The sequence below is a fragment of the Olea europaea genome, unplaced genomic scaffold (assembly GCF_002742605.1).
Source record: "Olea europaea var. sylvestris unplaced genomic scaffold, O_europaea_v1 scaffold2594, whole genome shotgun sequence".
Lineage (NCBI taxonomy): Eukaryota > Viridiplantae > Streptophyta > Magnoliopsida > Lamiales > Oleaceae > Olea > Olea europaea.
This window is the reverse complement of record NW_019244249.1, coordinates 98,172-111,327: the sequence shown is the minus strand read 5'-3', so window position 1 is coordinate 111,327 and position 13,156 is coordinate 98,172. Positions and strand designations below refer to the sequence as shown.

General features: G+C 35.3%; 2 protein-coding genes and 1 pseudogene across 2 annotated transcripts in view; 1 reads left to right on the top strand and 2 right to left on the bottom strand.

Annotated features, from left to right (window-relative positions):
- The window catches only part of LOC111382965, an 8,619-nt gene extending 8,209 nt beyond the window's left edge, over positions 1-410 (top strand). Inside the window, exon 3 of the mRNA XM_023007015.1 lies at positions 396-410. Within this exon, the coding sequence (XP_022862783.1) occupies positions 396-410 (15 nt within the window). The remainder of the gene's footprint in view (positions 1-395) is intronic.
- Positions 411-763: 353 nt separating this feature from the next.
- Positions 764-2,695, bottom strand: LOC111382968. Its single transcript, XM_023007017.1, has 3 exons — positions 2,381-2,695; positions 2,230-2,295; positions 764-1,316 (listed from the first exon to the last, which is right to left on the bottom strand). Exons 1-3 carry the CDS (start codon positions 2,552-2,554, stop codon positions 903-905), a joined length of 654 nt encoding a protein of 217 aa, XP_022862785.1. The 5' UTR covers positions 2,555-2,695; the 3' UTR covers positions 764-902.
- A 1,684-nt stretch (positions 2,696-4,379) lies between these two features.
- Positions 4,380-8,081, bottom strand: LOC111382966 (annotated as a pseudogene).
- Between the last annotated feature and the right edge of the window lie 5,075 nt (positions 8,082-13,156).

The window sequence follows — 13,156 nt, the reverse complement described above, 5'->3', positions numbered from 1 at the left end:
TCCTTGAACTTTCACTTTCTTTCACTTTGGCCATTTTTACTCATTTCTTCCAAATTTCACATTTTTCATCAAATTGCGACCTAGATCAAAATATAAGAGTAATGAGTGTATTTTGATATCAAATAATCATACGAATGCAACAATTAAGAGGAGAAAATATCATATTTTACACTCTTATTTATTATTTATATTTTAAATATATTTATTAATTAACAAAATATCTGATTTTTGAAATGGGATCTCTAAATGTATTAGTTCATGTATTTTCCACTAAGAACATATGTGAGAAAATGTGAATTTCAATGATCTTTTCTAGACAATTAGGATATTTTCATTTTCTTGTATGAAGCTTATATTTGATGTTTGATGTCTCTGACCTCTTATTCTCCGTTCAGAAAATATATTTATAAAAAAAATTATGAATTCAGTTAAAGTTAAATATTAATTTTAATTATATATTAATTTAGTATATATTATTATTCATAAATTTAGTGAGAGTTACTATTATTCATCTTTATAAATCATTTATAAATTTACCACGTGGAGGTTTTATAATATGATTATAATAAACTATCACGCTCAAATTATTTCGTTTTTCTTCGAATTTGTTGATTAACAAGAAACAAGTGCACACATTTCTAGTGTTGTATATATATAAGCTAATTAATTGTTGTGACATATCACCGGTACATAACATAAGTTATATAACTATTTTATCTAAAAGTTAGCATAAATTGTGTTTGTTCCTTTAATATAAAAATGATTTGCATAATCTCTTTTGTTTATTCAAGGAAAATTTGTAAAAAAAACTTGTTATAAGCTTATTATGCTTATAATCTCTTTTGCTCTCCAACACCGAAAATAAAAATGTTATACGAGGCACCAAAAGGTGACTTTTCGTCTCAGCTGACATACACGACTCTAAAGATGTCGTACTTTACATCCAAGGGAATGCCACCAAAGTATGGAAGAATCGTGTTCCGACAGTCCGAGTTCAGTATATCAGAATAGCAGAACTGAAGAGATTTCCACACAAAAAGACCAACAAGTTTTGGCAGAGTTTGAGATTTCATGCAAACTCCAGCAGTTGCACCTTCCATTTTTATAAAACGGTCTTTGAATAGAGATAAACATGCACAAGAAAGCGTGTGTTCATTCGGGTTATCGTCCAAAATGGTGGCGCAGCTTAGGGAAATAACGTCGCCATTGAAGAATTTTGCTGCTGGGGAGCCATCTTTTGATTCGCCATTGTATGCTTCGAAAAAACTGCTATCAATTAAGATGGCCATGCTTGCTACATTTGTCAGCATGGAAATCTGAGAAGGAAAATTATGAAGAAATTAATTTACTTATAATCTTTTTGCTAGGTTTCAAGTATAATTTACCCACCCTCTTCTAAGTCGAGTTACTATTTCCAACTATATATATTCGACTTTCATTAAAAAAAAAAAAAAAGTTGAACCCCAAATGTCCCGCCCCTAAAGTATCGTGAGGGAGGTAAATAGCGGGATGTGCCCCAACTGGATAGGGAACAAGAGCTTGCCCGTACACTGGTGTTCACAAAGAGTCCAATTTCATATCTTAGGATTCGAACTCTCGTACTGCGACTGTCAACAAGGTTGAGACTACATCACTCCCGTCTTTTGCACCACTAGATTATGCCCTGGGCTTCAATTAATTGTATAGCTAGCAAATTACTTGTATTTGATTTTGCAAGTTCTATCATCTTATATTTGATAGTACAATATCTTTGGCATTTCCTTTATTCCTTAACGATTGCATCAAACACCACTAGTCTATGTTGCATAGTTACAATTTTATCTATAAGTCTAATCTTGATTTTGTTAAAAATCAAATTTTGATTAAAGTTGATGAAACGTGTGATTGAAAGGATTATTAAAATTCTATTCCATAAAATATGTGATTAAAACTAATTATTGACTTTAACTCAAAATTTTATTAACTTTTAAACTAAACCAAAGAGACTACTTATCTCAAAATCCCATTTAACTTTTTACAGGCTCATCTTTTAAACTTGGTCAATACTTGTTCCCCCTCTTCTTTCACAATATAAAGTTGCACTCTTCAACAAAATTTAGTCCATTCGAATGAATAGAATCGAATACACGTGATAAAATTGATCAATTTGTCGAAATGAAACAAATGATCTGCCTATTGAGTTCCTTGAAATCCTAGTAAATAATCAAATTAAAAATAAGTGATACTTACCAAAGCTGCGTTTAGTAATTGCTTATTGTCAGTAGATCTCTTCATCCACGCTCCATACCACACTATCTGCAGTAAACATCAAAAGTTCAAGCTAAGTAAGAGAGAGACGATCTATTCGATTAAGTATAAGTCTTTAAGAAAGAAAACATACCATGTTCCCATGAATACTTCTAAAGATAGAGCTGTGAATACAACCAAGATTTTCAGTGCAAAGCGAAAATTGCTTTAAGGCATCGACTAGATCATCAACAAACAGAACCGTTGGTCGGAATACAAGAAGACTTATGTGCAAATTCCTATTATTAAAAGGCACAAAGCATGCCATAGTCACTTTTCTTGATCTCCTTCTTGTATAATAATTTCCCTTTTGCTCTCTCTATATTTGGAAATAAATACGAAAAGAATATATAGTTGAAGAGACATTTGATGTTGGAAAAATAATGGCTTTGAGTTTCAAACAAGAAATGTAACTTGTTGGTCTTACTTGGCTTCTTTTTAGGACTAAAAACTTTGAAGAATTGATGAAAGCTAAAGGCAAAGACCACGAGTCTTGAATATTGACTATGGAAAACGTATTATAATTTCCTTTTTGACGTTTGATTGTAAATTTAAGATAAATTAAAGTATTATATGTTTTATGATTTGAATTCATCCTATCGAATTATAGAGACGTAGTTGAACAACAACTTTGAAGGTTTTCACTTATTTTTATAGTCAACCGTGTACAATTTTTGTTTACAAACGATCGTAACTCTCATTTTTGAATGTTCATTTTTAACTAACACAATGATTGTTAATGTAATGGACAAATACTTTACATGGCCAATCAACACAATTTGCTTGTGATAAGATTTTCACAATTTTGAATAATTAATTAATAAAACATAAAAAATTGGAGGACAACAATGAAAGAAAGAGAAAAGAGATTAATCAAATATAGAATAACCTTTTTTTTTTGTAATTTTCTTCCGCAAGTTGTTAATTGTCAAGATTATCGCTAATGTTGTTCAACATATTAATTATTATGTGCTCAAACACAAATTATTTATTATCATTTGATTACAATCATGGTGTATTCTCGAATTGTCTCACCTAAATGATCAAATTAATCAACATGACATTAAAACATGCAAATGTCTTAAGTTCGAGTATCCACTCCTTTTCTTTTCATTGAAAATTATATATGCGTACGCCTTTAACGTAAAAATAGATTCATTCCGACCATGTTGGGACAAAAACCAATTAACAAATTTAACCCGTCTTTATAAGTTTAAGCATTTAGACGAAGTTCTCGAGTGAAGAAAGTATACCGGTGAGTATAGTTATGCTTTTACATCCAGACAAGTTGCAACAAAAGGGAGCCACAGTCCCACAAAATACATGGTAAAGAAGGCATTTTCAGTTCTTCAGGTTAGTTCATTCGATTTACCGTTGCACTAATAAATCTTCATATCGAGCACAAATATGGTACTAATCGAAATGAGATTCTAGCAGACGAGGCAAAAATATGAATTTCATCTATTGCTTTTTGCAGTATTGTTATAGGATTCTTAGGCTGCCTTCACCTCCTTATTGATGATCAAGGCGAGTTCTTCCTGGTACAGACTACACAAAACTATTTTAAAGCTTTCCATTACAGTTTCACTGCATCAAATTCAATCGGTAGAACCAAGTTGACCATATCCAATCATTTGCCTTGACATACTCAAGGGTTCATTGATCGACGGATTCTAGGAATGTCAGAAAGCACGTCGTCTCAGAAGCATATACTAACCGTTAATTTACATAATGCAATGTCCCTGATCTTCAACCCAAAATTTGTGTATGTATTAATAAAAAATAAAAGGTTGAACCCCAACTTTAAGGGTCCCCCACCACCCCTGCCCTGGAGCATCGTGAGAGAGGTAAATTGCAGGTTATGCCTCCAAGGGTACAGGTGGAAAGCTGTTTGTACACTTTCACTTACCCAAGAGCCAAATCCATATTTCAACCTCAAGCAAAGCTGAATTTCTCCACCTTCCCCTTTTACCACTTGGAGATGTGCCCTGAGGGCACGTGTATGTATTAATATTCTACATGTGAGTTTCTATTAAATGATTACATGCAAAATAGCATTCCTTTGCAGAATTATTAACAGCGGAAAACTAGAATTGATGAAATAATGATGAATTAAAATAGGGAATGTTGTCCCCATGATACAGAAATATTGCCTAAAGAAATAAACAATTTTTCTACAGCTGTTGAATAAGTTTGAACCTGGGATCTATTCGTACATCTTCATGCTATTCTAGTGATAACTCTGCGTGTTAATTCTACAAATGCCCACCTTGATCTTTGAACACCCTCGTCATCATTTTGACGAAGGGAACCAATTGCAACAGAAGGAAGATTAACATGAAAAATCATTTTTAAGAAAAAAATAAGACAGGATGAAAATGATGAGCAGATTCGCATTGGATTCCTCTAAGCAAAACATAAATTTCACGGTTGAGGAATTATTGCCGTACACATCTGATGGGCTATATTTGGCCCTCAAAATGATTCTTGTTAATGAATTTCCCGTTCTTTGTCAATCACTATTTTCAATTAACATGACCAATTCGAGATGCAACTCGAGAAAATTTACATCAAATTGACTTACTTAACGGTAAAGAAAAAAAATGCATTTTTTTTTAAGAATGTGTGGTTAAAAATTAGGGAAATGTTAAGCGTACTATTTTATTCGGAGAATGTGGTTAAAAGTAAGTTTGAGGAAAAATGATTTTCAAATAAGCTATGCCAAACAAACGCTAAATTTAGTGCTTTTTCCAAAAAAAAGGTGAAACTTCAGGTTGGGTTTGAAATTACCTGTGTTATAGAGATGCTTCTTGCACATTTATAAAAGATCAAGACTATAATCAGACGTTTTATTCAATCATAGAGCTGCATTCACTGCTACTTCGTCCTTCTCCATTTGAATGTGTAGCAAAGACAGAGTCATAAACTAATTCAGCTTGTGAAAATGTCTTGTCTTCAACTAAGAAGGTTTGGATACTTTTGTCGACTTCAATCCAGCTGCAACCAGGATTATTTCTCAACCCTAAATCTTTCATCTTCAATCTCACCTTGCGTGCCTCGTCCCATTTCTTGGTAGAAGCATACATCTTTTCCAAAATGATATAAGTTGATGGATCATCTGGATCCTTCTCAATTAGAAGTTTCGCAATTTCCTCCCCTAATTTTAATTCCCCATGCAAATGGCATGCAGAAAACAGTGTGCTCAATAAATCAACGTCCTCTCTGATATATTGAGTTCTCTGAAGAATATCATAAGCTTCATATAATCTCCCAGCACGTCCTAGAAGATCTACAAGACATGAGTACTCTGCAAATGCAAGTAGGATACCATAATTATTTACCATTAAATTAAAGTAATGATGGCCCTCATCAACTAATCTTGCATGACTGCAAGCAGAAATTACAGCAAGGAAGGTAATCCCGTCAGGTTTCAAATTAGATTTTAACATTTTATCAAAAAGTTTCAAAGCTTCAAATGCTTGACCATGAGATCCGTAAGCTACGATCATTGAAGTCCATAACACCAAATCAATTGTAGACAACTGATCAAATATACCTTGAGCCTCATTTATATCACCACATTTTGCATACATATCGAGAAGTGCCCCCGTTACTATTTCGTTAGAATCCAACTTACTTTCAATAATGCAATTATGTAACTCTTTGCCCCTTTTCAAGGCAGCCAGTTGTGAACAAGCTGCCAAGCACTGGTGAATGTAATAGCATCAGGTTTTATACCTGCTTTCCTTGAGTCATCGCATATGCCAAGAGCTTCAACGTAACAACCTGTTGATACATAACCGGAAATCGTTACATTCCAAGCAACTAAATTGGTTTTTGGCGTCATTCGAAAGACTTCTTCAGCTAGTACAACACTTCCACACTTGAAGTACAAATCAATTAGTGAACTGTACGTGAAAATATCGGATATTATATTATTTCTTATAATATAACCATGAACAAATTTTCCATGTCACAGTTGAGTTGATGTAGCACAAGCCCCTAACAAGCTGGTCATTGTCGTTGAACGAGGACTAATTTTCTCTTGATTCATCCGCACTAAAAGTTTATTGCACAACACACTATCCCCCCTCAAACTGTAACCTCCAATCATTGCATTCCAAGAAACCAAGCTGTTATTCCCAATTTTGTCGAACACCTCTTTAGCCCTCTCCAAGCAACCACACTTCCCATACATATCCACAAGAGCAGCTTTTACATAACCATCCAACACAAGCCCACCCATCACCACTTCTTCATTGATTCTCTCCCCCCTTTCAATATCCAAAAGCCTTGCACAAGATGAAATAGCTCGTGAATGAGGCAAAATCGGGCCTAAACCCCGATTTTTTCATCCTCTCAAAATAACCCAATGCTTTCTAATACTGACCACTTTGATAATAGCAAGAAATCACATTATTCCAATTAGCACATTTTTTTCAAGCATTTCATCAAACACCTTTACAACTAATTCAAATCCTCCAGACTTGGCATACACACTTATCAAAGAGATAGCAACAACAACATCTGCTAAAAACCCCGTTTTTATCAAATTGACATGGACCTTGTTACCATATTCTACTCTCCTTAATCCACCGCAAGCCTTCAACACGCTTGGATATGTGTAACTATTGGGTTTCAAATACAGGAACCACAACAAATCTTTGTGTTACTAAAATTAGGCCATTCCAAAATGTGATGTCCGATGGATTTTCAATATTCTGAAAAACCAGCTTTGCTAACTTATTTTCCTGACATGAAATATAATGGTTGATGAGATTTTTGCATACAGCAATGTTGTTTTGTAAGCCGAAAGAAATAATCTTTTGGTGTATGGCTTGGATTTGTTCAAGTGATACAACATATGTGCCACGTTTTAGGAGAGAAAACATTCTAGTTGCGATTGTGGTATCCATCCAAAACCTTTGTGTCAATTTTTATTTATTTTCTAAATAGAGAAACCTAAATAAAATTTAAGAAAATTATTGAATTCCATCATATTTAACTACCTTCACATCAATAAAATTCAGCCTTTCCTCCGGCTAGCCCCACTTCCTCCCCACAAGAGCAAGCCGTTTTCTACCTGCCCTCAGCACAGTTCCCTTTCGTCCCTGGAATTCATACACTGCCCTCTTTTCCATTTCCAATCACCTCAGAAACCAAATTAGAATAATCACGAAAATCCAACCCAAACAGTATGACAATCACTAAGTTCAATATATTGTTTTCACATGGCCATTAATTTTTTATACCTATTTAATGCTAACCACAAAAAATAAAAATAAAAAAATAATAATAAATATAAAAACGAATATTTTTAGTGCAACCCGCTGGAAAAATGGGAACAAAGCGTAATGTTTGGATGAACTCAAATTCGAATCGCCTAATTTTTGGATTTCGCTGCTGGTGTGGGTGGTTTACCAGTCTGGCACTTTCGACGGGCTCTTCTGGGGGAAGGATGGCATTTTGCCTTTGAGAGAATTCAACTATTCATCGTAGAAAGGCTGATGCTTTTGGAGTCGTGGGGACGGTTGATATATTGGCACTACTTTTAACAGTAAAAAGATGAGAAAAAACTGACCTTTTTTTGGAATCGAAAACCAGATCAATACGTCACTGACCGACCACAAAAATTTCTCCACAGCTCACAGAATTTTGCATCTCATTTAATATAGAAGAAACTGGAGAGTTCATACATATGATTTTCTTGAAGAGATCCACAGGTAGCTGTGAGGAATTAGAGTGCGAAATTTTGGAGAACTCTAGGAATTGTTCGGTTTGAAATGTTTTAGAACCGAAAGTACAATCCTCGAACCAATGAAATTGTCAGCTTGTTTGAAAGTTTCAAAAAATTAATTTTTTGACCGTTATTTCACTATTTCAATCATTATATCTGACTTCTTCTCTCATAAATGGACCCATTTTTTTTCTAACGGTCAAAAAATCACTTCTTAAAATCACGTGGAAGTTTTAGTTTCGCCTAGCTACTTTTTTTCCATGGATAAAAAAATGATTTAATTGATAGAGGAAGCATCGTGAAGATCAATTAGGCCAATACAATAATATTGTCCAAATGGTACTTCGAACTTGGAATGAGCATGAAAAAATTAACGACACTTCTTTATCTTTTGAGTCGTCAGGACTAGTGTCAATAGTTCATCACGAAAGAAATGACTCATTAAGCCAAAATCACTAACTAATACTAATCAATAAAAATCTATATGTTGCCATATACACATATATCATATGCACATATATGAATGATTCAATGTTAGATTGATCTATATAAAATGAAGCCTCTACATTTATTCTAGAGTAGAGCTTTATAGACTCAGAGATAAATAATATGGTAAGAAAGATGAGAGACAGAGAGTGTTTGAGGGAGATTTTTGTAACGTTAATAATTAATTTTAATCACATATTTTATAATTTTTATTAAAATTTGATAAAATTTTGATTTTAATCTATTCAAAATATATTTTTCGTTATCTTTTTTCAATTACATATTTTTCAATAAAATAATATTGTACTTAAATTAAAAAAAATCTTCTTTAAACACATTAAAAATCACCATATTTATTTTCCCAAAATATGATTTTTATGTAGCCCAACCAAGCAAGGGCTTATATTTTAGAATAATACATTTTTTTACGAACGAACATATATACGAGTGGATGGTAGTGTGAGGAGAGAGAAATCCAATCAAATTTTGCCAACAAGGCAACAAGGTTGTGGGTGAGCAGGTACGACAATGCTTGAAAAATTATTTTAGAAATAAATTTTACTTAATCCCTATTTGATAATGATTAAATTCAGATTTAATTAAGTGAAAGTGAAAGATTAATTTTAATCATATTTTTAAAATTTTATCTCACCACATTATGTGCATGTTACCATTCTGTAAATTATTATGTACAAGTACCACAACTGAAAAAGAATAAGGTATTTGATTTGTTGTGAATCATTCTCTTGAAACATGTCCTTTTCATCACAGATGATCTGACTGCCTCAAAATGACCTAGACCTATAAAAAAATTCCAAGTCATTGGGCCTTTCAATATAATAAGATAGTGTTTCGCGCGGGTAGTCGCTAACAATTAAAAAAAGGATCAGACCATTGTGTAAGGAACAGACATCTTGAGACGAAATCTCAAAAAATGGCATTTTATTGACGATGATTTACAATTGAAAATAAAAAGAATGCCTCTAAGGGGCGCAAGCACACGAATACTAAAAGAAGTGTTTAAATCTAAATTAAGAAATTAAAATTACATATTCTCTGTTTGAGAGTGTTTGATTCGGGGTCCTTTTCTCTATATCTTCTCTTCCTTTTATATTTCCTTGATGATTTTTTCGTGACAAACCGCTTGAAAACTGCTTGATTGCTGTATAACTACCCACTTTCTTTATGGTAGCTAACTTATCGTGGAACTGCCGTCTCTAACTGTTGCTATTACTCTTTGTCGTTCAATCGCCTTCAATTGGGCTCCTTGAATTGTGGAATATGATAAGATCACTCAATAACTGCTTCAATAACTGCTATTTTGGATAACCATAATGTTTTATGCTTGCTAAGATTCTAAGCGATTCGAAGGTTTGGGCGAGAACGGGGTCATCGCTCTGGGCGACCGTAAGGTACTTCATTCGCTCAGATTCTGGGCGTCTTGCAAGCTTGGACAATGATGTTATCGTGTTTGTGGGCTTCCACCGCATTCATCAATAATCCTGTTTTGACCTTTATCCTGGATTCCCCAATTGAGTTTCATTCTTTGGGCTATTTGATTTTGGGCTGCACTTTTAGTGTGTCAACAATTACCCCTCAATATGCCAGAATTAATACCAATTATTAATTTTTGCCATATTCACTTTGTATTTTCCAGCAATATTTGAAATTCCCAAGATTTTCAATCATTATTTCCTTCTACAATCTAAAAAGGTGCAACGTTACAAACCCTTATAAACCCAAAAGACAGGTCATTTCATCACACCACTAAACCACATATCTATATTTCTTGCTTCCTCCTCGCTATTTTACTGTTCATCTTCTTGCTTTTCTGCTACGTTTCTCAGGCAAACCTTAACAAAACCGTACTTTGTTCCCAATGGCGACTTCACAAACTCAATCTGATGATTCTTTTAGTTTCGAAGATTTCCAGAAAATCTTTACTAGGCCGTATGTAAATCTAAACTTCCTTGCACAAGCTAATGTTGACCTCAATGAATTCTATCTGGGTCCATCGTTCAATAATGCCAAAGTCGTTGGACAAGTAGTGTTGGGCTAGCTGTTCCCTTGCATTCAAGGTTCTCCGTTCCCGAACTCTCTACCATTGAGGCCAATTCGCGTGGTAGGCCTCTGAACTTATGTTCCTTCTTTTTAGCTGCGCTTTATAGAGGCATGGCTTCCCTTTAATTTCAACTGAAGAATGGTGCATCTCCCACTGGCAGTGGGCCCCTTTGGTTCACTCAACTGTGGTTGAGAGCATACTTTCCACCACTTGGTGCTCCATCCATTTTCCTTCGTTCTGCTAGCTGCTAAGGGCCAATTTTTTGCTCGCCAACTTGGTTTTGGCCAAATTTGGCCTGTTCCTCCTTGCTACTCCAAAAATCTGACAGACCGTTTTCACACTATTAATAAGGCAGAGGCATAAGTTATAAATGCTCGCAACATTCTTTTGACAAGCAAATTTTCATTAGCCCCTTTCAATTCAAGCTGTGCCATCCATCCTCTTTTTGAACAGCTTTGGCCATCAGTAAAACGTCGATTGTTTGCAATTGATGCTAATCGTGCCTTCAATTTACTGGACTAGCCAGGCACTCCCTCTACTTCTCCTATTTTGGTCACCCCTGTGTCAATTAGGAATCCTTCCTCCCCTGCTCGCGCTAAACATTCTATCCATCCATCTGCTTCTCTACCTGCCAAGGCTACTGCAGCTAAATGTGCCTTAAGCCGCAAACGACCAGATTTAGCATCTCCCATTTTACAGGATGATAATGATGATGATGATGACGCTCCTCTCATCCTTAGAAGAAAGTTAATTGAATTTGTTTATTCACAAACATACTTTTCTATATACTAATGATTTACCTGAATTTCTCAAAAAAGTTCAGCCTCTCCTTCGAAGGCTTTGATTTTGGCAGCTCCTGCTCCATCATCTTCTGTTGAAGTTGCTTCGTCCAACTCAGCTAATGAAGGGATTATGCTTAAAGAGAAACCCTTAGTCCCGGAACCTTCATCACAACCAATAGAAGGGGCACCTTCTTCCCAGGGCGCCGACCCCCCAAACGTCGAACCAGAAGGTAATACATATTTTGATATTTACCTTTGCTTGTGCTACTGGTTTTTGATTCGTTGCTTCTTGAATTATACAGAGGCTCCTATGGGCCTACCCGTTGTGGCAGAGTCTTCTCGCCCAGATAAGGGGAAGTCCCCACAGGTGGTGGAGCCAACTGGTGATATGCCTGAATTTTCCAAGATTACTGATGAGGTAACCTTTTGCTTCACTTTCATTTTCGCTTCGTTTATTGTAGTAAAAGTCCTCAATGTTGGCATTTTTCTTTGCAAGGTGCTGATGACATTGTGCGTTCCATTCAGGATTTATTTACTTCCTGAGGGTAAGTCAAGACGTCTCGCCCTACTTCAACCATTCATCCTTCTGTTTTTTTAGAGGAAAATATGAAGTTTCTCAAGCAGTTGGTACTTGAGTATGTGTCTTTTATGGACATGGATATTAGCCAGGCCAGTGCTACTAAACATAAGGATAAGCTTGAGCTATTGAATGCAAAATTGGCGCAAGCACTTATACTTCCGTCGTTCAATGTTTCTGCTGACTTTAAAGCAACGTTGAAGGTTGTTCACTCTGACATCCTCTCCTTGCTAGCAAAAAATGTTGAACTGAAGGCAAGGAGTACTCAATATCTTCGTGCTGCATTTGAAGGAGAGTCTTTGCTTCTAGAGATTAACAAAGCCGATGACGAATTGAAAGAAATCTCTTCCGACGTTATGATCGAAGACTCTTTGATGACAAGTTTGGCTGCAGAGATGAAGGAGCTTCAAGCAAAGATGGACGATTGTAGGGCGAGAATGGATGCTAAAAAGCGTAATGCTTCCCAAGGAATTGAACGGACCAAGTCTTTGGTTGAGCAGTACAAAAAGCTGGAAGTTGATGACGATTTTGTAGTTGAATTAAATGTCGCTTCTTCTCAACAGAGTGAAGATTGGGGGAGACTTAGGGAAATAATTCGTTCGGCCTGGGGTGAATTGTAATTAAAACATCCAATGCCTTAACTTTCCTTTTGTAACTTCGCACTAACTTTCCTTTTGTAACTTCGCGCTGATTACCATTGCTAATTTTGAATGTAATAGCAGTTATCGTCATTAATGAACAACTAATTTGCCTACTTGCGTATTAATTGACGTTGTCCTTAATCGTCAACCTCCCAAGCATTTAATTGCTTTATGCTAAGATTCATGTACATTCTTCCTTGATATTTCCGTCTCTTTTCCCAAGATTTTGGGCGATTTGATTTCAGTTATTAGGCACGAATGTGACCATTCATATTCTGTCGTTTCACCTTCACGCCTCTATAAATGTGTGTGTATTTTGCACTCATCATTTTCATTTTCATTCTTTTCTTCAAAAACTAATTTGCTGCCATGTAAGGTACTCCATTCGCTCAGATTCTGGGCGTCCTGTAATATTGGGCGATGATGTTACCGTGTTCGTGGGCTTCCACCGCATTTATCAATAATCCTGTTTGGACCTTTATCCTGAATTTCCCAATTGGATTTCACTCTTTGGGCTATTTGATTTGGACTGTACTTTTAGCGTGTCAACAAATAGAAATCTCCAAGGACGCCATATTTTAGGAG